This window comes from Zeugodacus cucurbitae, chromosome 6 (assembly GCF_028554725.1).
Source record: "Zeugodacus cucurbitae isolate PBARC_wt_2022May chromosome 6, idZeuCucr1.2, whole genome shotgun sequence".
Taxonomy (NCBI): domain Eukaryota; kingdom Metazoa; phylum Arthropoda; class Insecta; order Diptera; family Tephritidae; genus Zeugodacus; species Zeugodacus cucurbitae.
In genome coordinates, this window is record NC_071671.1 from 50,593,789 (window position 1) to 50,619,793 (window position 26,005).

The 26,005-nt window shown below is 36.2% G+C and overlaps 1 protein-coding gene across 2 annotated transcripts; it reads right to left on the bottom strand.

Annotated features, from left to right (window-relative positions):
• Positions 1–333: 333 nt before the first annotated feature.
• Positions 334–25,195, bottom strand: LOC105214524 (uncharacterized). Of its 2 annotated transcripts, none has more exons than XM_054233331.1 (13): positions 24,588–25,195; positions 24,108–24,190; positions 23,866–24,012; positions 23,717–23,809; positions 23,434–23,642; positions 23,215–23,380; positions 22,993–23,155; positions 22,866–22,923; positions 22,722–22,805; positions 22,509–22,641; positions 6,202–6,301; positions 2,650–3,466; positions 334–1,186 (listed from the first exon to the last, which is right to left on the bottom strand). In XM_054233331.1, the coding sequence occupies exons 1-13, from the start codon at positions 24,798–24,800 to the stop codon at positions 540–542; spliced, it is 2,913 nt and encodes a 970-aa protein (XP_054089306.1). In that variant the 5' UTR covers positions 24,801–25,195; the 3' UTR covers positions 334–539. The 2 variants fall into 2 exon arrangements, with proteins under 2 accessions (XP_054089306.1, XP_054089305.1); XM_054233330.1 differs by having other exon boundaries at positions 334–1,330; positions 24,588–25,194.
• Positions 25,196–26,005: the final 810 nt, after the last annotated feature.

Here is a 26,005-nt window from a genome sequence, read left to right on the forward strand (position 1 = left end):
ATTTCAGTGAAAATTTGGATAGTAGACTATGAAATTTCGTAGTGATGATTTTGAGATATTGGGATCCACATAGCTGACACAAACCGAAGATGTTTATTCGCGTTCGATTTTCTATCAAGTGTTCTTTGATTGTTGTGACAACTGCTTTTGCCTATTTGATTAAACGGATTTTCAATTATCAATAACCGTTATAATAAAAAAGATAATACATGGAAACATTTCTTTAAATAAAAGACACTGCTGCTAATGTTGTGTGCTGGTTTGGAAAATATTATTTTAAGCAAATTTTTCTTCTCTTAATTAAAAAAAAAATAAAATAAAACAAAAAAAAAATAGTTATTTATACAAATTATAGGCTAATAAAAATGTCTAATACAAGTATACATGTTGCATATTTCATACCCACTTACATATACATACATACATAAATGAACTAAAAATTTGTTAGGTCTTCTCGTTTCGTAACTGTTGTTTGGTTAACATTTTTTTTCCCAGTCATTATGACAAGCATATGCTACATATAAGTAAGTAATTCGCGCTTAATTTAAGGACTCCACCTCCTCACTCGGAGCAGAGACAGCACACCACGCCGAAGCCGCGTCCTGAGGATTGTGGACGCAGTCAGCAGCCGTTGACCGCTCTACCGCGGGCAACTGTGTCGGGGCGGTCGCGTTCTCGGTTGCAGCAAGTGGAGCGTTGGATTTCGCAAACACGAGTCCGGATGCGGTGTCGGCATTTCCGATATCAGCGATGCCGCCGCTTTCGTCTGGTACACTTGACGCTGTTTCAGCTGTTGTTGTGGTTGTAGTTGTTGGTATAACATTTACTAGAGCCGGGCTCAGGTGAGCTGCTGTCAGCTGTGCGGCAAGCGTGTTTGGTGATGTTGTTGTTGTTGTCGTGACTGTGGACGCTGTCGCTTCAGACATTACTTTTGTTGTTGTTGGTAGCAGCACAGGTTGTGGCACAGACGTGTCTAATATGGCCACCACTTCTGGTTCTGGTTCTGGCTCGCGCTCAAGTGTTGTTGTCTTCTCTGCAGTCAATTCGGCTGAAGTTGTTGTTGCACTCGCTGAGTATGAGTGCTCTTCTAAATGTTCTGCTTTTTGGCTGTTTAAACCGCTCGCATTGTCACAAGTACCATTTGCCAGTGTATCAACTGTATTAACAGTTTCTTCTTTAAGTAGCGCTTCATTGTTAATATCCAAATTTGGTTGAATTTGGTTAATGGGGTTTTGGGACAGGTTCTGCTCGTTCACTTCGTCTTTCTCAGCGGTTGTCACTGCGGTGTTCGTTTCATTTTGCTGCGCTGCCTGCTCTTTGGAATCAGCACCTGAGAAATTGAAGGGTTTGAAAAGAAAATTTGTTAAAAAAATATTGAAAAAAAAAACACAGCCACACAAATAAAATTTGGTAAATTGGTTCTAACCTGGGGGTCGTACTATGTGTCTTATGTTTTTGAAGTCGCTGAATCCAAATCCGAATAATCAGCGAAAACCACGAGTAACGAGTTTCAAGCGAATCGAAAAATCGTTCGAAAAAAATCAACACCAAATCGTAATCCGTGACTCCGAAAACCCCCTAACAAGATTAAAGCGAATCCGATGATTTTTTACAAAAACTGTTCGTCATTTGATTTTTTGGGAATATGTCAAAACCCTTATCTGATGAGATTAAATGAACCTCAGATTCGGATTCAGGGAACCCAAAAACAGTAGGTACACATAGTAAGAACTTCAGGTCAGAACCAGAATTGTTTTTGTGTGTCTATGTAATATATGACCGACCAATTTAGATTGCTCTCAAATTAATACTTATCAGAAAATATTAAATATATTGGAGAAAAACACTAAATTTTGCAGGTTTCACACTTCTTTTGCAATGGGGCTTAATATCCTTTACTAAATACCCAACAACCATCTATAAAAATTTGATGAAGGTTAGGTCCTTTCTATGGATGGTACAAGTCTTATGAAACATTAACACTCTTGTGCTTAGGAGGCCGCAAACAATTTTATCTAATCTCGACCCTAACATATGTACGAGATACTAACTACCGATTTTCATGATCCCTCAAATCCTTTTTATGTGGTCCGACATTAGATAACCAAAACAAAGCTCTCTTTTAAGAAGTAATAAGAAAAGCTTGACCTCAACAGTTCCCCGTAATCTAAAGGTATTTGCATTCCATTCCATAATCATCCGATTGTTATGAAATTAATATTCGTACCTTCTAAGGTACTTAAGTATATTTTTAGACAAGTGGTAATGTCAAGCTTCAAAAAGTGCGAGCTTGGAAACTTTTGGAAGCTCTTATTGCAAATGGATCAAAGGACATGCTTAAAATGTTTAAAGGCATCGTCTACTAAAATATGTACATGAGCTTGGAAAAACGAACCTACAAATCTGGTACATTTTTAAACTTCATACCCCGGACCTAAGCAAGCATCAAAATGCCACAAATTCCACTTTATTTAATATTAAACCAACAAGAGATATGTTCTTAGCAACATCATTCCAACAACAACATACCCTAACCTACAATAACAGGCGGTATGCACGAGTATTTGAGCATTCATTGTTGCCCGGAGATGCACGGACAGAAGAAATAAAGCCAAAGGAATGTACAAATTAACTTGTAAACATATTTACCTGTTGGTGTTGTTGACGTTGGTTGTGATTCCGCGCCAGCATTCACCGTAGTAATTCCTGCTGTCAACTCGTTCGCCGACGATGTGGCAGCAGCTAATACAGTTGGCCCGCCATTGTCCACCAGCGTGGCGGTTCTCACCTCACCACCCAACTCACGCGGTGCTGTATTGAAGGAGATTGTGATGCCTATGGTGTTGCTGTTGTTGTTGCTGTTGCTACCACTTGCGCCATTCGTTGGCGCATCTGTATTTTCCACCTGTCTTATAGTAATTGTGCCCTCGGCACCACCACCAGCACTACCATCGCCACCAACATTCACCGTTGTTGATGCAGCTGCAGCTCCTCCTGCTACCGCCTCACCGCCAGCTGCGTCGCTTGCGCGGGCGATCGCATCCAGATTCGCTGGATTTATCTGAATGGAACGCAAATTAATGCGCTGCAAATTGGCGATTTGCACGCGAACACGTGGCGGACCCGTCCAGCCACGCTGTAAAAGCGTGCGACGTAGCGTCTCCACTGCGCCGCCCCGTCGCTGCAGCAAGCCACCGACATAGGGGATGAGCGCCTGATTACGCAGAGCTTCGAGGAATTGTCGCTGCTGTTGTTGTTGCTGCTGCTGTTGCTGTGCGGCAGCTGGACGCCGAAATAGACGTCCCATCAGTATGGTAGCCGGTCGTCCCTGACCAGGCAATTGTTGTTGTTGCTGCTGTTGTGCGCCATTCCCCGCCACATTCTGATTGTTTGTTATGATAAGTATTTGCGCTTGTTGAATAATGACAGGCAACTCGTAACGATGGAAAAAGTAAAACATTGAGTGCTAAACGGCGGTGGGAGGGAAGAGAGAAGAGTGGAGTTGCATGTGGAATTAATTGTCAGAATGAGGCATATTATGTTATTATGTAAGACATGAGGCAAGGCAAATTGGATGTCCACGTGTGCGGCGTGAAGCCGTGCAAACTTAGCTAGTTGGTTGCAAGATCAAGTGGCTTCCTTGGTGAATTGATTTGCTTTTGTTTTATATAATAATAATTAAGTTGAATAGGTTTATATATAACTCTGACACTTCCACTCAAAACTGGCAACAATTTGTCAACAAAAACCCCCAATCAAACGAAACCAGAATATGTCTCACAAGAAACATGAAGTTTCCTTGCGTCGGTTCCAAAGATGTTCTTTTACTGGAAAATCCTCGATAAATCAGGCTCGGCAAGTATTGGCAAAAAAAAAATGAAGCATCGGCATCAGCTAAAAATTGGTCGGACACTCGTTCAGTGTGGTATATAGCATGGCTTCAAAATTTATCTATGCCTTAAGGGCAATTGGGCACAATAGACCTTAGATCGCAGTGCGATCATCATATTTTAATTTGATGTCTTATCTATGAGTATGCCAAAGCAAAACAGAGCTCAATGAATTAAAATTTAGTTTGAAGTAGTCCTTAATCTCGGCAGAACCTCTGAAATCCTTGAACTGAAGACGTCTGAAAATACAAAAATCTTGCGATTGATAAAAGATAGGCCCTGTTCCCCGGATGAAACCCAGAGCGGAGATGATTTGTAAATCAAAACATCAGAGCCCAGATCAACTTAAGCCGCGATCTTTCACAGGTAAAGAATAACTATTATATATGAACATAGCAGATAAAAAACATTCCGTCTTAATCGTTTTGCCGATTTGGAAATCTTCTACCTCATATGACCAAGGATCGATCCATAAAAGACAAGGCATTAGTTATTAAAGATGTACGTATCGACGATAAACAAAAAATGGGAATCTTAACTCGACGCTATCTTTTACATCCACATTGCATTTAAGATGGAGCCATCCATCCAGCCATTGAAAAGAAATACGAGCCCTATAAGACCAACCAACGATCCGAAAAGAATAGATGGATGGACTTGACGATATATATAACATATCTATATATGAATTGTTTCTTTCTCTTCTGTACTTTGGGTTATATATTTGTAACATAAACTAAATCCAAACTCTGCTTAAGTTCTTTCTTTTTACAGCATAGGACAAATATGAGTTCCGCACAAACTTTTTGATACCGACCGAAAGTGAAGCTTCGGATTGAGTATGAAATCAAGTAGGTTTTCCTAACAACCGTCTTAAAATGTAGTGGCAGGCAGGATGAGCACCACCACAGATGTGGCGCGTGTAACAGAAGAAAACACGATAAGCTTTAATAGCTTTTCGCAGAGTTTGGAAGCAAACTGAAATTCGGATAGAGCTAGATAAGACAAAACTTTACAGTCTTTAAGCGTTTAATGGAGAAGCACGTGATAACGTCTTGAGCTCAATAGATATTTCCAAATTAAAGGTTAACCTTAGCACACAAGCCTATCTTATATTACATTTATATATTTTAAAACAGCCTGCTTTAGTCACCGTTAGCAGTCGAATCACACCAAACTTTGGGCCATCACAGTTACAGACTGGAGCTGTGACAGTATTTGCACAAGCAAGCAATATGACAGTGGGTCTCCTGACACGTGAAGACTCCGCATAAAATCGATAAACGGCACGTGAATCAGCGCATCTGCATCAGCATTCTCGATTACAACAATTTCGCCAACTAAATCAGAGTGCGCGAATGTATTATATGTATATAAATTCATATATGGGTGTAAATACATATGTACATATAGAAGACACGTGACCTAGACATAACTATACATTGACAACGGTAGCCACAAGCTGCGGATGTCAAATTCATTTTACCATAAAGTTGACAAGTATAACTGTGAACGCGGTGAACTACAAAATCACATTCCAATCGGGCCGCAGCGAAATACTAATACATAATGTACTCGTATATATTTCAGTTATCGCAGCAGGCAGGCTTAAAATAACCGCTATATAGAGTGTAAAAGGTACCAGCTTAAATTATTGTTAACTTAATTTATTGTCATTTCGGAATTTATGAGATTCCGCAATAATAGTAATGTTGAGAAAGAGAGAAAAAGTACTAAAGTCCAATCTCAGAAGTTCTATCTTCTAGCCCTTTTCTAATTTGTGCTGAACTTCTGGAGTATTAAGTTATAGATGAAGTAGAATCTTTAAGCCACATCAATTACGGAAGATTCGATATTTTTAGCCTATTTTGAAAAAAAAAAAAATGTATACCTTAAAAATTGAAGATCCAAAGATCAAATTTGAATTTGGTCGAAAATTAAAATTTTGTTTGTTTCTTTTATCAAACCTCTAGGCATTGTGTATTTAGATGCTTTTAGTTCAAGACGTATAAGGATCCAGCCACTACGAACGAACACATGAGTTGAAATTAATTTGAGGAGATTCCTTGTGGTGCAAATACAAGTGCGACGAACCACGAACGAAACTACGGGTTTCACACTTAAATCCATTCTGCTTTGACATGAACTGACGTTAACCATTTTTGGCAATAGAATATCGAAAATACTTCTTTACGAAGATTTTGTTGTACTTTGCTGTTTCGAATTGGAATCAACTTATCAGACGATCGAATAAGTTTGCGAGTTATGACAAATATCAAGAACCACTAAGATAACACCTTTATTTACTCACCTGTATAAACAGCCAAGAGGATACCAATGCCAAACTACTGTTTTGTCCACTAAAACGATAATGATAAGCGTAAAACGCAAAATGGTACAAAAAGAAGAATCTGCAAATATAAGAGAAAAAAAATATATATATAGAAACTTAAGTGTTATGGAAATTTTTAATAAATTTGCTAAGAGATAGTCAATGAGCTTTAGAAGTTGGACAATATAGTTCCTAACAACGTGTTTCTTTTATTCTCTACCTTAAAAGCATGATCGAAATAATCCTTTAGATCCTTTAGTAGTCGGACAATATAAACGTTAGGGTTTTGAAGTTCTTGTTCTGAAGAATATGTTGTAAGATTTATGGAAATGAATCTTTTTATATTCATAAGATTTCTTAAAGCGAAAAATTTGAACTTTTCGGCAGATTAAAAATATTTCATGGCTTGACAAGAAGAGTAGATTGGATGGATAGAAATAGAGATGAGGATAAAATGAGAGATAATTGTTGGAGAAAGCACGACAAACATAAACTCAATATTTATGGATTTTAAATGAGAGAGAAGACAACAGTATAGTATAAATCGGAATATAAATCAACTCATCTTACGATCACATTACTTCATTTATTATACCAGGATCAATTGTAGAAAGGTTGGGGTAAATTTGAGATCTCATTTGGAAATGTTCTAAAATTTTGGAAGTTTTCATGGAACAAACTTGCACCCATAATCTAAAAATATATATTTCATACGAAAAACAACCTTTCAAACGGATCTCGTAACATTTATTTCATACATTTTTGATTCACTTCTTAATTGAACTTGTGGAAAAGAGTTGCATTTGAAATTATTTTGGTAGGACAACATAAATGTTTAATATCAGTTTTTGGTATTTTTTAAATTGTATTTTGAAGGTTATTATTTAAAATTTTTGTCTTGATTTTTTCAAAATTATATTTTAAAAAATCATTAAAAAACTCTTCCATTTTTCTCCACAATTAAACCTAAATCCCTTGTGAAAAATAATAACAAGAAAAAAATCTTTCTTCTCTAACCTCATTTTCCAGTTAAACAAAAGCCGTGGAATGGACACTAAGGGTTACACATTCAATACCGGTTCTCGAAACAACGCCTCACACTATGTAGACATCACCACTCAAATATTTTAACGAATTATGAAACGGAACGGCGTTGACGCACTCGTAACAATCAACATGTGACACGCTGTTTGTCTAACATTTTCTAATAAATACACAGCAACAGCACATACAAATATACTCATAGGTGTGTAGTGTGCAAAAGAATGATACGCGCGTGGTAACTGACCATAACGGTAAGTCAGAGTGTCTGTATGTTTGAACACAATACACTTTGCTGAAATGGTTTCATAATAGCTGCTGCGCCCCCACCACCTCACAAAGCTACTCTCCCACCAAAGCATGTACGTCCAGTCTGTTAGCCAGCCTTAGGCGCTGTGCCACCATTTCTTTTCCATTTTTGTCCAAATAAAATGGGTCATTCAACAAGTCATAATGGATGTGGAAGCCGCAAAATGAGTTGTTTCAAACAACATTAAATGAAAAACAAATATATGTATACAAACGCACCCAAAATGGTTGATTCGATTACATGTACGAGTATATGGCGTGTGTTCAAAAAATTACGGGAATTTTCGTTTTTTTATTCAATCGTCAATATTAATGTTATCGCCTTTAAAATAGTGCCCATTCGATATTATGCTCTTATGCCTTATGCTTCTTCCTCACGTAGCAACACTTCTCAAACTCGATTTTTGAGATAGACCATGGTTCTTTCACTGATTTCTCGCACGTATGCTTGTAAAACGAAGACTCTTCAAGATTCCCTTTATTTTTGGAAATAAAAAAAATCAAACGAAGTCATGTCTGGCGTATATGGAGACTGGGGCATCGTTACAGTATTATTTTTGGCGAAGAATTCACGAACAAGCAATGAAGTGTGAGCTTTTAAAAAACTAAACTTTTAGATTCGATTCGATGCAGTACCAGCTGGTGGAAGCCGAGGAAGAGGGAGACCTCCACTCCAATGGAAGGACCAGGTGGAGAGGGACCTGGCCTCGCTTGGTATAACCAATTGGCGCCAAGCTGCCAGAAGGAGGGATACGTGGCGCGCTGTTGTGGACTCGGCTATAACCGCGTAAGCGGTGTCAACGCCAGTCAAGAAGAAGAAACTTTTAGAAAGTTGAACATTTTATCGCACTTCAGGGACATGTCTAACAACATATTAAAAAAAAAAAAATTTGGAAATTTGAACTTTTGGAAATTCCCGTTATTTTTTGAGCACATGTCGAGTGTGTGTGTTTTCTGTTGTATTTGTGCAACGAAAAGGAAAAAAATGAAAAACAATCGAAATATAAGCTACAAGTATCTTCCTGCCCCCAGAAATAGCGCAAAAAGTGATTCATTATATGAGTACATTATTGATTTACACACACAAGCACACATAAAGAGGCACATACACACATAGAGAAGGAGCGAAGAAAACAAATGCTCCACCTTAGTAGTGCAAACAATTGGATAACTCTTCAGGTTTAATAATATAAATAATTGCCATAGAAAACATTGCAAGAGAAAATGGCGAATTCCACTTTAATCTCAATTGGAGAGGGGGAAGGGGGCAAAAGAGGGGGCATATGTTTGTATGTTTGTTGTGTGTGCACTGCAGTTTGGCGACTCGGTACATACGTACAAATTCATCGGCTGCCGATCAGTTACGAGAGAGAGAGAGTGGGAGAGAAACGACAGGCGGGACGGCGGGCGACTTGGTCAACAGCGCACGACGAAGTAGAGGGTGTGCGTTGATAGGTGGTCGAGTGAATTATGTTATTGAATTAAAGTTGAGTTGATTGTGACCACAGTATCCTTAATATGATAGCCAACCGGCCCCGTGGTGGCGGCAATAGCAACAACACACACAACAATTCAACATGCCAGCTTAACTTGTTGCTGTTGTTATTGTACAGTATATATAATTTTTATATTTTTTTACAATAACAAATACAAGCAACTGTATATACATATGTATATGCAAGTTGTTCCCCTTACATCGTCACTCACGCTCCTTCACTGTTTAACTTTTTTTGTTGCCAATGCCGGGGCTTCATCGACGCCAGCGATGAAAATTGTTGTTTGTTGTTGTTGTTGCGTGTTCTTATAACCACTTAACAGTGTGAGAATGTCTGTGTGTGTGTACGTGTTAGTCTTAGACCGCGAGGACAACCGGACTCAAGCACTCAACCCAACTTAACGCAACTCAACGCAACGCAACGCCACTCTCAACTGCACGTCATTATGGACACGTTTTCGTTGGCACATTTCGCACAATCTGTCTTTCCATGTCGATTCTTTTCCAATTCATTCGCTTTGTTAATGTAGCGAAAAGACGGCGAGCAAAACGTTCGTTTGTTGAATTGAATTTGTCGACGTAGAAGCCGCAACAAAGCGCCGTTCTTGGAGGCCAGGCCAGCAAATGCAATGAGTGCGAGTATATGCAAATGCTTCTAGGTTTGTATGTATGTATGTGTGTTTGTATATGTATTGTATATCGTTATGAAAACGCATATCATAAGGTGCAATCAAATGTGACAAAGAAAGTGGTTTTAGCAGGTCTGTCAATCGGTGTGACAACAACAAAAGCAAATACACTGCAATTATGGTACAACAATAGCACACACACTCTTCAATTTTGTGGAAAATCTTTGACAGCAAATTTATAATTTGATTCCCACAGAGGCCGCTCTACTCCAATATTAGTATTAGCAGACCTCACACTGCTCGATTCCACTCACACGGAGCCTTCCCTTGATAAACAGTTTAAGAACTATCTCCTCAGCGACCTAAAATAATTTCAATCTAAAATTTGCTCATGAAGACAAAATAACGACACGGACCAAACTAGCATCTAAAATCCAATACGAGGATAAAATTTTCGATAACGGGATCCGGGTTTCACCACTGATAGCTCATTTGTCGCAATAGAGATTTGAGTTTTGGAAAATGAAATATAGACAATTTCTCGACATATGCCTGATATATTTCCAGAAGAGTCATGTAAGTACCTGACTAAACCGATATTTGTTGAGCCCATTTTTAAGAGAAATTAGAAGACGATGTCAAGCAAGAGAAAACTAAATCTAACCAATACAGTTTAAAAGGACCGGTCCTAACATTTGTTTTATTTTCACTCAGAATATCTTATTAACTATGGCATGTTGTCCGAATGGACGAAAACGCTCCAGCTTTGAAAGTGTTCAATGCCGTTGGAAATACCAGGTGGATCCTGACTGCACTTGGGATTTCAAATTGGCGCCGGATAGCCAAAACGAGGGTTGAATGGCGCGCTGTTGTTGACTCGGCTATTACCGCGTAAGCGCTGTCTACGTCAATAAAGAAGAAGATCTTATTATCTAATCTTTGTTTATGAGGAAATTTTAAATATACAACCTCTCGTAATAATCTCTTTAGTACGGAATGAACTCAAAACTTTAGCAGATTTTCTAATAAGCATCGACCTCTTATAATAATATCTCTCGTAAAGAAGGCTTTCAAAACGTCAATCGTTTTTGTAATAACCAATGAAAATATCGGGAGATTGGTCCAAAATAAAGTATTCGGTCAAGAAAATGAGTACAATAACGAAGCCAACGCAATCATTTTCACTTATCCCACAATAACTCAACTTTTTGCAGGTTTTAACTTTGTTCCCGTACCCCATGGAGCGAGAAGCACGAAACCATTATTTACAGACAACACCTAACCGACAAATTTGACAACAAAATAGTTTTTATCTTCATTGGTCCGACCTTTGTGCCTCGTGGCCTCACACTAAACATTACGAAGAAGATACTGCCTAAACCACTTCAGAGCAGATCGTTCATATGTATATAGCTACCGGAAATTGGTTAGCCGTTACTATATTTCTTGAAAGGTGTTCTGCAGTTACAGCAGCTCGATGCCTACAGATACACTTGAAGTCAATCTAAACTGAGTTCCATGCCAAAGTGTAAAGTGCAACGCCCATTTGATGCTATTTATTCTATTCTCATAAATAATATGATTTCTTTACAAGAAACACCTACCGTCAACCCATTTATTTGGAAATACCTTTAAATAAATATCATTTGTGGGTTACATACGTTAAGGTTCCACTTTTCTATTGAAAGTACGAGTATATTCTTCTATATTCCTAGGTATAAAAAATGTTGCCAGTATAAAATTAATCTTTTCCTGGAATGAGTGGAGGAATTAACGGATAGCATAAATTACTATTTTTTCTAATAAAAAAATTATGAATAGACATAACGGCGTGTATTGCATGTGGGATTGTAAACTACATGTATATCAACTATTTTTTAAGGTGTGTACACAGCTGATAAGGGCATATTGAGCTCGGAACATTTAGACAAAACATGTACAAATGCAAACGTAAATGTCCCAGTGGGAAATATTATCAGCATAAAAGAAAGAATTTATTAAAGTTAGCATCGTGTGTATGTTTACCAGAAAGGAGAGATTATAATGAACGAGATCAGAACGTAATCCAAAGAAATTACTTTCTGTGTAGATATAACTTCAAAGTTGTAGCCGATGTTGACTACTATGACTAAAAGTACAACCGATAGTCGAGCTAAGAATCTTGTCGAAACAAGCTCAGAAACTTGTAACTTGCTAATTCTTCCCAAGAATATTCCACCGACTTCAACCTAAATGCCATAGTACTAAAGAATAATTCAACGCCACAGAGCAGGACCAGATATTCATCAGTTAATATGTTCGCTAACTCTGGATACCACAACATTGTAAGAGTGAAGGCCTTCCGTCTTCTCATAAAACTAAAAGTCATAAATATAGAAGTTTAATATGAATCCTTATTTTATATTCTGTCCATTTTTTTCTTTGAACCAAGGCGTTCTCAGAGACAGGATGGTGGATATTTGCTATAAGACTGTCTATTATCAGAACTCTTCAGTCTGATTGCAAGTCGAACCAATCCGCTTGTATGAGCATTGTTCCTATGGTTTTTAAAACCGAGAAAATAACAATCGACGCGAGACCTCGGCATTTAGGGAAAAAACACGGGTCCAGTAAAGGTAATCCGATGACTTCTATTGATCGTCTTGATTATTAAAGTCGAGATCATAAGTTTAATCGTGTCAGCTGTTATGTGCCTTCGGTTTAGCAGACTAGAATACATTAGCTATAATGGATATAACGCAACAAACCTAAGATTTTGCGAGATCTATAACTTCTAAATACAAGACCAAGTATAGAAGATATAGGCTATACACTCAATGCATCGAACTGACGGATACTTTTGGAAGGTGAATCTCACAGAGGTGATATTATTAACTATACTTTAGCTGTTCGGTAGTCAGAAAACACTGCATATGCATACGATGCGGCCTCACAGCTATCAATTTATTAACAAAAAACGGTAATGCAATTGCAAATTCCCATTGGGGAAACGGTTCTCGAACACGCATACAAATGCATAAACATGAGCATACCTGTTGCTAGCGAAAGTATAAAAACTATGAATCAACAAAGGAAACGAGTGGGGAGTGGAATACTAAAAATGTCGCAATATTATCCATTAGCAAAGTGGGAAGGATGAAAATTGCATCAAAACAAATACAAAGAAGCGCAAATAAACGATAGTGAATACATACACGCCTACAATTGCAAAAAGGTGTACGACTAAACTCAGAAAGTAACGGTAAATTGGAAATTTTGAAGAGAGTTATGAAAGGTTTTTTGCGTTGGCACTAAATGAAGCGTGAGCGGATAAATTACACAGAATAAGAGAAGATTGGAATTACTTGAAGATACACTAGTTTGATGAAGTTCCACAAACCGGTATGTAGTTCTAAATAATTTAGAAGTTGAAATTTGACCGAGCAAGATTTGTTTGAATGCCCAAAGTAATCTTGGTTGAAGATGTCAGGAAATTTAACGTAACTGCGACAAAAATTATATAACACATACAATTCCTTGATTGAAGCAGATTCGCAGGTCCCAATTTAGAAACAATGGACAGCTTCAGACAGTAAAAGTGCACAGTTCCACCGAGCCGTGGACAATGGAAACTCCAAATTAAAATCGGGTACAAGCTCACCCTAATTTATTAAAAAAAACGACCATTTTCGTTTTTAGGTTACGAGTGTTTTCGAGATATTACTGCCTTCGGGTTCTCAATATTTAAATTCAATATCTTGGAACATGTATTCGAATTTGCTCGGTTTTATTTATGTCATCAGGTCATCGATGTTCTATGGACGTGAGGAAATTAGATTCATTTGGGCACTTCTTTTTTACATTATCTACTTTACGAGAATACAAAGCTAAGGACTAAGAAACACTTATGATCTCATACTTTTAGCCATCGTGACTAGCTGGAGTCAAAATCAAAGAGCTCAGTGATCTTGGTATGGACTCAAGAGACTTTAACGAGACATAAGATTTAGAAGCATATTTAAGAGTAAAACAAAATATCTATCTTCAACTGTTTAAGTGTAATCGCCATCTTTGGAATCAACTTTTATACCTATTCTAACCTTACCTAAACTAAGAAACACTTATGACCTTATAGGTATCCTGACTAGCCGGAGTAGAAATCAATGCTCAATCAATCAGAGATCTTGGCATGGACTCAAGAGGTTTTGGCGGTATATGAGGGTTTAGATCCATCTTTAGGAGTTTTTGGTATGAGAAAGAATCTATCTACAACTGTCCAAGTGTGAACTGTTCCTCTGGCTTTAACTTTTCCATTCCATTGATTCAATAGCATTCGGAAGAAGTTGTTTCTTTAATCCAAACCATGTTTTATACACAAAAGTGGAAAACTACCGGCAAACAAAGCTACCTGAAGATGTTATTGGTATCAGCTTTGGAACAATACATGTTGTGAACTTAGAAAAATTTTCTAAAATATCAATTGCGAAGAAAAAAAATTAAGTAAAAAAATTCTCGAAACCCCTCTCTGAACACACCTCGCAATTATTTATATATCGAACTGTATGCATGCGTAGGAGTGTGTGTTCCGATGAAAATTAGTGCGTGTAAACGTAAAAAAAAGCAAACTGACGCAGAAAACAGAGAAAAACACATTGAATAATGGGTAACAAACAATAATAACAGTAACAGCAGTAAACAAGAGGTATAACACCAAGAACAACAACAATTGAGGTATACTTTGACGATAATGAAGCGATTTTCCAGTTATGTACACCCATCAACTGCACCTTAGAAATGTGAAAGCAAACAAACAACCGAAGCACCAGCAGCAGCAGCGAGAAAAGCGTTAAAGCAACCAACAATGTGTGCGGGTGAGTGGTGGCGAGAACAAAAGTAAACAACAACAAAAAGCAACAAAAAATGCACACATACATAATGCAACAACAAGCGTAAAATAAGGAAAAAAGAACTCAAGCGCGTTGCTACATTTAGCACATTGGTACATACTCGTAGTAATACAAAACACTTTCTCTGCCATCCACACACCCCTCGTAACACTAACCCTAGCTCTTAGTCGGTTGCCATCATTTTGAAGCACTTGGCATTTCACACGACACGACAACTTAACGCAATTTCGCTTTACGTAACGTGATCTCAATCAACGGAAAAACAGTAGCAGAGAAGCAGGAGAAAACAATGACAACAAAAACAAAACTAGAAATACGAATAATAATAGCAACAACAACACCCAAAGGAAACAGTTATAACACAACACAGTAGCAGCAACAACAACAATAAAAATCCTAACAACAACAACAACGAAAAACACCAAAGGAAACAGTTATAATATAACACAGTAGCAACAACAACAACACAGTCTTAACAACAACAGCAGAAACCATACCAACAACAACAGCAGAAACCATACCAACAACAACAAAAACAATAGCAATAAAATAATAGCAACACAATGATGGCAACAAAAGCCATAAAAGCGACAACCAACAAGGCATCCATACATACATACGTACACCCACACGTCCACACACACACGTATGTATTACAGTTATATTCTTTGTTGGTATAAGTGTGTGTGTGCTGGCAAGTTGGCTAAAGATATGAAATCAAGTGGAAGCATACGGGAAGAATATGCCATAATAGCATGACCTCAGCGTCGTCTACCACATATACACACACACACGCATGAAAGCATAAATACGTGCAACAACAAATGTAACAACATACTTATTACAGTTTTAACCGCCAACGCTACCCGCTCTAACGATGGCAACTGCAGCCCAACAACAACATCACCATAGCCACCAACAATCTGTTGCTTCCGGCATTGTGGCTCAAGCCAGCAACATGTACATACATATATACTTACATACAAACATCCACCTCCACATGCACATATAAACCAGTTAGTTAGTAGGTATGTATGTGGGCCTGTTTGAGTCTGCATACCTATGATGCAAGCAGTCGTAAGCGTTTATAAGCACACCAACAGCAACAGATAAAAACTCCAACAACACCCATACGAAGGTACAACAACACATACAATACTGGCCAACAACGTGCAGGAATTATAACAAGTGTACAGGAATTCAACAAATACTCAACATGCCACCGCCGTCAACGCATGATCTGCGCCCCCCACATCCACACCCACACACTCGAGCTCATGGCATACGCTTAAAAAATCCATATTAGCAATAACGCGCGGCAGAAGCCAGAAGACAACAGTCAACACAGTTAAAAGCGCGCTGCAAATAATTTCTCAACAATTTCGGCAAATGTAAGCCCAGCTTACAGCATAGAGCTCAGGGACTGACAGTGTTTTGGCGTATGTCCCAGCTACTACTTCATCCACACTGCGGGTAAACTCGGTCTACTGACGCTGAGCTTCCGTTGGGCGCTGGGATGCTGTCTCTGTGTCGACGCTGAATGTCAGCTCTTAGCAACGCCAGCTTACGTGTAACAATTACAACTGGAGATTCACTCACACATATGTTCATATATAGTATAATTATATATTCTTACCTATGTATGTGCAGTCATATAATATAATAACTTCATAATCATTTTGAAAAGTAATGCCAACTAATTTTATTGCTAAGTACTTTGTACTTTCTGAAAACAAACTCGTTATGACTGAAAAGTTTTTTCTTTCTAATTTCAGTTCAAAAGGGGGGTGGGGCATTCAATTAAATGCTTAAAACTCCATATAGATAAATGTATTTTATACGAGGTGTGTTCAAAAAATAATGGGATTTCGAGAAAAAATTATGAAAAAAAATTTATTCATTTTCTCTATTAATGTTAACGCTTTCGAAATAGTTCTATTTGATATTATGTACTTATGCCATGACTTCTTTCCATCGTCCAAACACGTACCAAACTCGATATTTGGGATAGCCTTTAGGATTACGCTTTATTTTTGTATATAGGAAAAAGTTACACGAAGTCATATCTGGCGAATATGGAGACTGAATTAAATTAAGATATCTGAGAGAATTACCGTTATTTTTGGTGAAAAATTACCATAAGGCACTGAGCACTCATATTCGATATCTGGAGCATTGAAAAGTTATAGTTCGATATCGAAAATTTTTTCACAGGTAATGCCACAGATCATATACAGTATTTGTGTAAAGTTTTATGCCGCTATCTTCATTGGTTCCTTATGTATGTATATATTATAAAGTGAAGGAATAATATGGAATTCAAAATTGAGTTATATGGGAAGTTGTCGTGGCTGTGAGCCGATTTCATCCGTTTACCACACGTGTCATCAGGATGTCAAGAAAATATCATATACCGAATTTCATTGGGATCTGTCGAGTAGTTCCTGAGATATGGTTTTTGACCCATAAGTGGGCAATGCCACGCCCATTTTCAATTTTGTAAAAAAATCTGAGTGCAGCTTCTTTCTGCTATTTCTTCTGCAGTATTTTAGTGTTTCTGACGTTTTTCGTTAGTGAGTAAACTCACTTTTAATAATTTTCAACCTAACCGTGGTTATTATCCGATATCCGAGTGTGATGACGTACGTAAGGGAATCGACTACAGAAAGTTTGGTTTATATAGCTTTATTGTTTTGCAAGATATATACAAAAAAAACTGATTTGGGGGAGCCACGCCCACTTCCCCAAAAAATTACATCCAAATATGGCTCTTACTTGGACGATCCTTTGTACCAAATTTTATTTTTATAACTTTATTTATGGCTTAGTTATGACACTTTATGTGTTTTCGATTTTCGCTATTTTGTGTGTGCCCATTTTCGAAAGTAACCCTCTCGCGGTCTCAAGGAACATGTTTTCCAAGTTTCATTAAGATATCTCAATTTTTACTCAAGTTATCCGTTGCACGGACGGACTGATCATTTTGATATATATAACCATATATCTAACTCGTTTAGTTTTATGACTTACAAACAACCGTTATATGAATAAAACTATAATACTCTCGTAGCAAATATGTTGCGATTATTATTATTTAATTAAAAATTCTTATTTGTTAATTTTGAAATAGGGGACACCTCTTTTAAAAATATTATTAACGAAATGTTTTCTTAAACCCACATATGCTGCCCAATTGTAATATTTCTTTAGTCTTACAAATTTAATTAAACAAACAAAATGAAGGCAAGTGGAAAACTTTCTGAAAAATATTTTTACCCTAACCTTCCTAAACCTCTCCAGTTTTATGACTATATAGTAATAATTCTTTTACCGTATCAATTGGACAGCATTACATTCCTTAATAGGTGGCAACGCTACACAAAAATGTATTTCGATTATAGTAAAGTAGTTAGCAGTAATATTCAACATAATCGAATTTTTATTTTAAGATTTTGTGGTCTTTAGTTTTAAATCAGCCGTGTTTTACACGAAAGAAAAAACATAAAATCGGTTTAATTGTCAGTAGAAGGGACTCTGCATATAAGCGTGATGAAATTTTATTTATCATACGATAAAGTTAAATTCGGAGTTTCTCAAACTCATGAGAAATTTTAAACTCGAGTTTATTATATAAATATTAATATACTGTTACCGGCAACTTTAACACTCTTCATATTTCTATTAAATTTCAAAAGCCTTTCAGGGTAAAGGAAAGGGTTCACCAAAATTAAAATCTTTAAATAAGATTTTCATCACTTTTGAATGCCTATAAGTCTGACACCCTTCAAGAAAACAAACGAAATGTTTACAAACACATAGGTATATAATTGTTTAAGGCCGAAATTATTTGAGGACCTCTAAAAAGATGATTATCTAGACACAAAATAATAAAAAGGTAACAAGCGCATTATTGGAGTTTAGCTTTTCAAGTTGACAAAAAGTAAAGGCCAAATGGACAGTCGAACGGTTAAAAGCTAGCTGATTAAGAACATCAAAGAGATTTAAATGTGAGATTTTTAATAAAGGGTAAAAGGCTACTTATGATTGCGACAAGGTGTTTTCTAATATTTGTCGTCACAAATCCGAGTTTATTTTTGGCATCAACAGAAAACCAACAGCTGTTCGGTATTAAAAAGGATTCGCACAATTAAAAGACAAGCCACCAAAAAAAAATTTGCAAAAAAAAGAAATATGTGTAAATTTAGTGTTTTTTGAACCAAGCTGACAAGCCGTTCTGCCAAGTTGTTTTGAGGACTTGACGTTCTTACATGGTGGAGAAACATGATTTTATCGCCAACTGCTTTCTTTTTTATACAAAGAAAATTTCAAAACCGTGACTTTCTGGAAATTAAATCATACTACTTTAATGGATCCTTAAAAAGACGGGTAAGAGTCCAGAAGGCGAAATTGCACGTTTATCTCTTCAAGAGATATTACATCAAACAACAAAAGAAAACAGTACCTTCTCGGAATACTTCTGAGATAGGCCTAAGACGAAATAAATCTGTGTCCTTCGGGTTCTTTTACGAAAGTCAAGTACTCTTCACTAATTTGAATTTGTTGCCAAAATTTGAGTACTCCTCCAAGTGATGCGAAGTATAAATCCCCACTTAGTATATAGTTTTAGGGTATGCCTCTAAGTCAACAAACCTTGGTGGTATATACATCCGGTTATAAATAAATTAGACGTTGCACTCTTAAAGTTGAGGCCTCTGACGCCGAGTTTCGGTAGTAAATTTTAATAATTTCGACTCGTCGTTAGATCGTATATCTTTCAATGATAAAATGGCAAGCCTTACTGAATGTTAAAAGAGCGGGAAAAAATATGGCGTCGTTTCCTCTTCCTATTGGTCTACCTTTGTAGCGTCCCTTTTGAAACTCCCTTTACAGAAATTAACAAAAATCAAAATTTAAGTCAACATGATTTTAAGGATTCAAGTTAGAAAATTCCTTACAACCATATTCATGTCTACAGTCCCGGAATGGAACCAGACGTATACGGAATAAAAATGTATAACCTCCACAGCAATAATGTATTCAAAACTATTTGAGGAATAATTGTTTCTACAACAACAATAACACATAGATATTTTAAATGGTATTAAAAATTTATTTTGAATTTTAAAATCATTCTTTTTATAATTGAAAAAAAGTACAAATAAATGATTTATAGTTTGCATACACATTACACAATAACTATTAAAAAAACTAACCTTAAAATCAAATAGAAATCAACACACTTGAAAACCTACATTAGAAAAGAATTTCGAACTGCTTTGAGAAGAAAAAATTCCTTTAAAATGCACATAATAACCCAAAATACCAGTACCGTTATTACAAGCATACACATATCTACATATATATGTATGTCTTTAGTAAACCGTTAAAACAACCAAACACAATATAATATAAAATGTTTTAAAAATAGCATTGGAAGCATTCTTACATTCTAAAATCACAGTTAATCGGTAAAAATATTTAAATTTCCATTTCTGAAAGAATGCGGAAAATTTCATTGGAAGAGAGGGGGATGGGCGTGTAAATAAGGCATGTAATGATAGGGTGTTGGCCAAATATTTAGCATTATAGCTGTCGATTGCTAGGAAAAGGGTTAGATTATGGGCAAAACTCATTTAACTACATTGGTGTATAAATATATATACATATGTATATAGATACATGAAAATGTGTGTATTTATAGACGTACGTATACTATTGGTTCTCAAACTATTTGAGATTATGGTTTTTTCACTTTGCCACCCCTATCAAATTACCGAAGCAGTATCACATGTCATTACTTTACAGATTAAAATATGCTAGGTATGTATGTTCCTACATGTGCATATGTATGTTTGTATGTATTTATGTATGCAAATATTTCGTTAATGTCGATAATAACTACGTAAGAGTACAAACACTTGAGATTATATTTTTAGTAATCAATTACACTAAGCTTAAAAGTTGATAATACGAGGTGTGTTAAAAAAATAACGGGAAGTGTTGGTTTTTCGTGAAAAAATACTTATTCTTTGTCTACATTAATGTCGTCGCCTTTAAAATAGCCCCCTTTCGATATTATGCACTTATGCCAACGCTTCTTTCAATCGTCCAAACCCTTCTCAAACTCGATTTTTAGAATAGCCTTTGGCTCTTCAAGCAAATTCTTGTATGCTTGTGCAACGACGGTCCTTTAAGGTTCTCTTTACTTTTGAAAATAGGAAAAAGTCACACGGAGTCATGTCTGGCAAATATGGAGACTGAAGCTAAAGAGTTCACGAATAAACAACGAAGTGTGAGCTTTTAAAAAACGAAAATCACCAAACTCATAAAAACACGTCCAACCTTAACAGCTGCTACAGACAAAGTAAGCAATTAATTCAATTGAAAAATCTATCGTACCTCAGCTCATAATAAAAATTTGAAATTTTCAAATTCCCGTTATTTTTTGAACAAACCATATAATTTGTATGTTAACAAAAAAAACAAATCACACGATTCGTCATCGCTTTGATATCTCACAAGCTGAGCAGATTCAGATTTACAGCAAAGACTGAAGTATCCTAACTGAGACGGATATTTACAAATCCCACTGCGGTCTGTAAAGTTGTTGTTGTTGTGATATCAGTATAACTAGCGAAGTCATTTAACAGTTTGATTACCGGTCCGTTCAAAGAATAGTAGGGACTACGTAAACGGAACAGGTTCGGATTCATATTCGGTGAACGACTATTAACTTCTCAGACTCCATAAAAATATATTTAGCTAAGTTACAACAACAATTACTAATTTGACTAGGTATATTGACGTGGTTATGTCCAGGCTGGGTCTGGATAATTAGCTATTCAACCATTAACAGTATCCACAACGGAACTTTGCTAGTAAAAGCCGTTTCTTGTCAGACAACTTGAGCTACACCTGCTAGCAGCAGCAATTTGACACCGTAAATTCATTCTTTTTCAATAGTGTCCGGCCTATTCTCAATTTTTGGCTGAGGCTGATAGACTCTATTTTTCAATGATATTTATAAAATGCTGTGCCTTTGGTTTAAGTCTTGAATGTCTTATAGGAAGTCACTTCTGGAATAGCTGGTGAGACAACAACAATAAAAATTAAAGTCGTCTACAAATGAGAAAACTGTTGTAGGCCCTGGAAGGCACATACGATTTCACTTTAAGTCAAAGAATTACATCTGTGCTTTTTAAAAATATTTCGTTTTGGATACGGATCTGATTGCTCCAATAGAAGGTACTTCTGGACGAAAAATATATTCAATGTAAACAACCCTTCATCATCATAAGCGAGACAAGTCCACGACATTCGCAACTACGCAAGCGAAACGGACCCCGATGGACAGCCAAGAGCTGTCAACTCCGCAGCATATTCTTCAAATTTATTTAGAAAATGTTTTCTGCCGTTAGATAGATATAAGATGAGATGTGTCGTTACAACAACAAAAAATATAGGCGCAGGCGAGTCGAATGCAATAACTTACCGATCCAAACACGTTCAGATCGACCAATCAACCCCACCCGTCTAACACTTACTTTGAGCCGACTCTGTCGAAACAGTTCGATTCCTGGGCCTCCTGTTAGATAATTTCGATGACAATTGACTTGGCGACACAGGCAGGTTTAGATTATCGTTAGAACAACAACAACTCGAATAGTTGCCGGAAGGATCGTTTTAATTTTTAGATGACAAAGAACTCTGAAGTCATTTATTTTGATTCTTGTTAGAAATTGTCCAACTTGTTAGAAATACTAGCAACAATTGGTAATAGATAATGATAGTTATTTAACTTATATCTCTAACATTGATGATTTTTTCTCTGGAGGGAAGTTAAACCTTTTTCTTGCTAAATCACTGGTAACTCTATTTATCAGCTGGTCTAAATAATATAATATTAAAAACAACGATAACACTTACCTTAACCAATGGCGTTTGGTAATGCTCGTATGGCAACAAATCGCATCGTACTGATCTGCAACCCAAACAATCAATATTATATAGAATGCCGTTGTTGTATCGTTAAAGAACTCCGACATTATTGATTCCATTCCTTAAAGAAGAAATAGCACAAAATATATATAATTTAAGTAAAAAATAATTAATTGATCAAACTTAAGAGCGTTTGCTTACCAACGAGAGCTAAAATTACAGTTAGCAATGGTGCAATAGGAAAACGCGCAGTCACATTGAATTCCAGCATTTGTAAAAGATCAACTGTAAATGTAAAAACATAACTGCAAAACCAACGTATGCCAATTAGACAAAGAAACTTACCAATGAAGACGAAAATTTGATGATGTGAGAAGCGTAAAAGCATTGAAATAGAAAATGTCTGGAAGTGAAGCGATAAATAAATTAGTTTTCGGTTATTGAAATTATGTTTGAAAGCTTTGTTACTTACAAAAAGCACCATTACAAAAAATGCTGTTAGATATGAACTCCATGCTGCCCACCACATTGAGACAAAGCGATAATGTTCACCAGTGATGACATTACGCAAATAACCTTTATTATCTTCCTTTTCAGCAATCACACGCACCGAGGACATTAGTAAGTCATCGTAACTGCAAACATATGAAATAAAGTATTTTTTGTATTATATAAATTTAGTAAGAATACATACCCCAAAAGCTGTTTGAGCAGAAATTTACTAAATTTATCACCAAAACATTTATCGGTCATCGGATCCAATTGCACCACACGCACTGGTATCTTCAGACGCTTACGTGTGGCTGATGATAAACGCAAGTGTCCATATTCTAATGAATATTCCACGATATACTGTTCATCTGAAAGCTTACTTATTACATTTTTATAAAATTAGCCACGTTTGAACGTTTACCATCATCACTGTCGGATTTTTCCACCTTCTCGGCAACTTTGGTTTCAGCTGTTTGTCCAGCTATGGCCTCCGTTTTGAAATAGTAGATTAAAGTTTCATTCGAATAGGTATATGTGGGCCGTAATTGATAGCCGGAGCGTGTCAAAGTGCGTTCATATTGTTTGAGTCGATCATGGTTGATTTTAGTTTGCGGACCAATGCCGTAATGACTGGAAATGAGGCGGGAAAACAAATTTCGTTTTAGCCAAATGCAAGTGAAAGAATTAATATATATGCTGCTTACTAATAGTTCTGCAAATAACGCACCAGCTGCTCATTGGCTTTGGTCTTGGACAACAAATCACGCTGCTTCTCCAAATTTGGTATAACTTCAACTCTATAAAAAAATAATATTAGTGATGAAAATTAAAGCAATAATAAGTTGCTGCTTACCTTAGCACTCCATCGCGTGGCCAATCTTTGACATTTTGCAGACATGTCGCAGGATTCTTGATAAATGCCATATGTATGTATACCAAAGCGAAGAAGAATAATAATGCCTTCAGCAATATGAAATATTCCAAAACTCGTTGCAGCGGCCTTAGTAAAATAGGAATAAGACATAAATATGTTTTGTATTAATATAAATAATTAGCAAGTTGTCAACAAAAATAGCAAAGCTGCAATTCACTCACTTGGGAAATATTTGTGCATACATGAGAGCAATCTTGAAATAAATGGCATGAAACAGCCGATCACGTACATTCATCAGGTTATTCTGAAAACAATAATTAATTTAATGTTAATAATATTTCAGAAAATTACAAAATGGTATTAAAAATCGTTTACATTAATTTTTTTGAGCTAATTATGAATTAATTTATTATAACAAATAACTAACAATCTAATGAGAAAAATTCCACTTTGCATACACATATACACATTTATACAATGATATATTGATTTGCATATTTGCAATTTAGAATTTTTGTTATTGTTATTCATTTTTCACGATAATTCATTGTTAATTTTAATGACGAGTAACTTTAAGCGACCCAAATATATTACAGCAATCTAAGAATACCTTTAAACTAGACTACTTTCTGCAAAAAACTAACACCCTTCATTTTATAAAATTTATACTTTAATATTTCAACAACTCCAAGCTCACTCACTTGGCCAGCACGATTAACATTGTTGTTAAAATTAAATGGATTCGCTGTTAAATCCACATTCCATACATTAGCAAAATTGGGCACATTCCCATTGATATTGGGAATATTTACGCCCGGCTGTGGTTGTGGCGGTGGCTGCGGTTGTTGTTGTTGCTGTGGGGGCGAGGGTGGTTGGGCAGGTGTATCACCTCTATTATCTGCATTGTCTGCCATAGTATAAAATTCAACTCCAGATTTTACGTATAACGAAACCGAAGAAGACCTTATAAGTCACTGCCGCGATTTTAAACAATTGCCCGAAAAGTTTTGCAATACGTGTTTTAATATTATTAATCTTTGTTAATAACAATAGGTGTTCTAAGTTGCCTGAAAAATATAATTGGCCTATCGCCTATCAGCGTTGATTTGTTGGCCCAAACAGCTGACTTGTCTATACATTGAGCGAAAAAATTTCAACACAAATCTGCCGCACCAGCTTTGGTGGCATTTTACACAAATATAGTTCGTGAAACTTTATGAATTTTGCCGTTTTTTAATAAAAACTTTGCAGTTAGGCAATATAAATCATGCACAATTTTCAACTGGATGTAAACTTCTTATTCTATCAGTCATTCACAATGCGCATCAAATATAATTAAAAATGTTTGCGCAAACCTTTTGGTTTGCTATAAATATGTTGGTGAATTTTACATAAATTATTTATTACAAAATGTTTGTAAGGGCTTACTTTATTGTTAGTGTGATTATCTGGGAATAAATGTAACTACTAAAATCTTAATTATTGTTTAGATACAAACACAATTCCAATTAGAATATTTGTGTTATTTGCTATAATTCATAAACTGAATGCACCCATGTTTCCAACCAACAAATAATAGTCGGGTTCGCAACTCAATTGGTCGCCGTAGTTCACAGCGCTATTGTGAATGGCTTATTGTCTTCTTAATTTAAGTCGTTTTTACGGGAAGTGATTCTTAAACCCGGATATAGAATGTTCTTTATTAAAATTGTGTTTATACAGATCGCTTTTAGCAATATAAATCTTTTAAAGGATACAGGAGAATTGAAATACATGTCTAACAAATTGAAAAAAATTGCTTGATTCCGTAATTGTGTAATAATTTCCGTCTCCACTCAAACTTGGTGTGGTCTTACTTCCTTTTTGCTATGCACAATAGTTCACAAACGAAATAGAAGCCATCCGACCATTTTGTATTTAGCTTAATTTTGACAGATTTCTGGTTAGAAGTGGATTAATTTGTATTTGCAAAAATATACAGTGAAATATGCGATAATTAGTGAAAAAAGTTTAATACATATGATTTTAAGTGCTTGTACTCACCGGATATGAAAAGATTCGAGTTTATGCTTTATTCAAAGCTGAAATACTTAAGGAAAGGAAGTTGCCTGTCAATTTG

Bases quoted from the DNA above. Each gene is read 5' to 3' on its own strand.
- LOC105214524 (XM_054233330.1), bottom strand. From the start codon at position 24,800: ATGGCAGACAATGCAGATAATAGAGGTGATACACCTGCCCAACCACCC. The intron at 23,810-23,865 runs GTAAGCAGCAAC...ATTTTTTTATAG, and splicing joins CCACGCGATGGAGTGCTAAG to AGTTGAAGTTATACCAAATT. The intron at 22,642-22,721 runs GTAAGCAAACGC...TTCTTCTTTAAG, and splicing joins TGTAATTTTAGCTCTCGTTG to GAATGGAATCAATAATGTCG.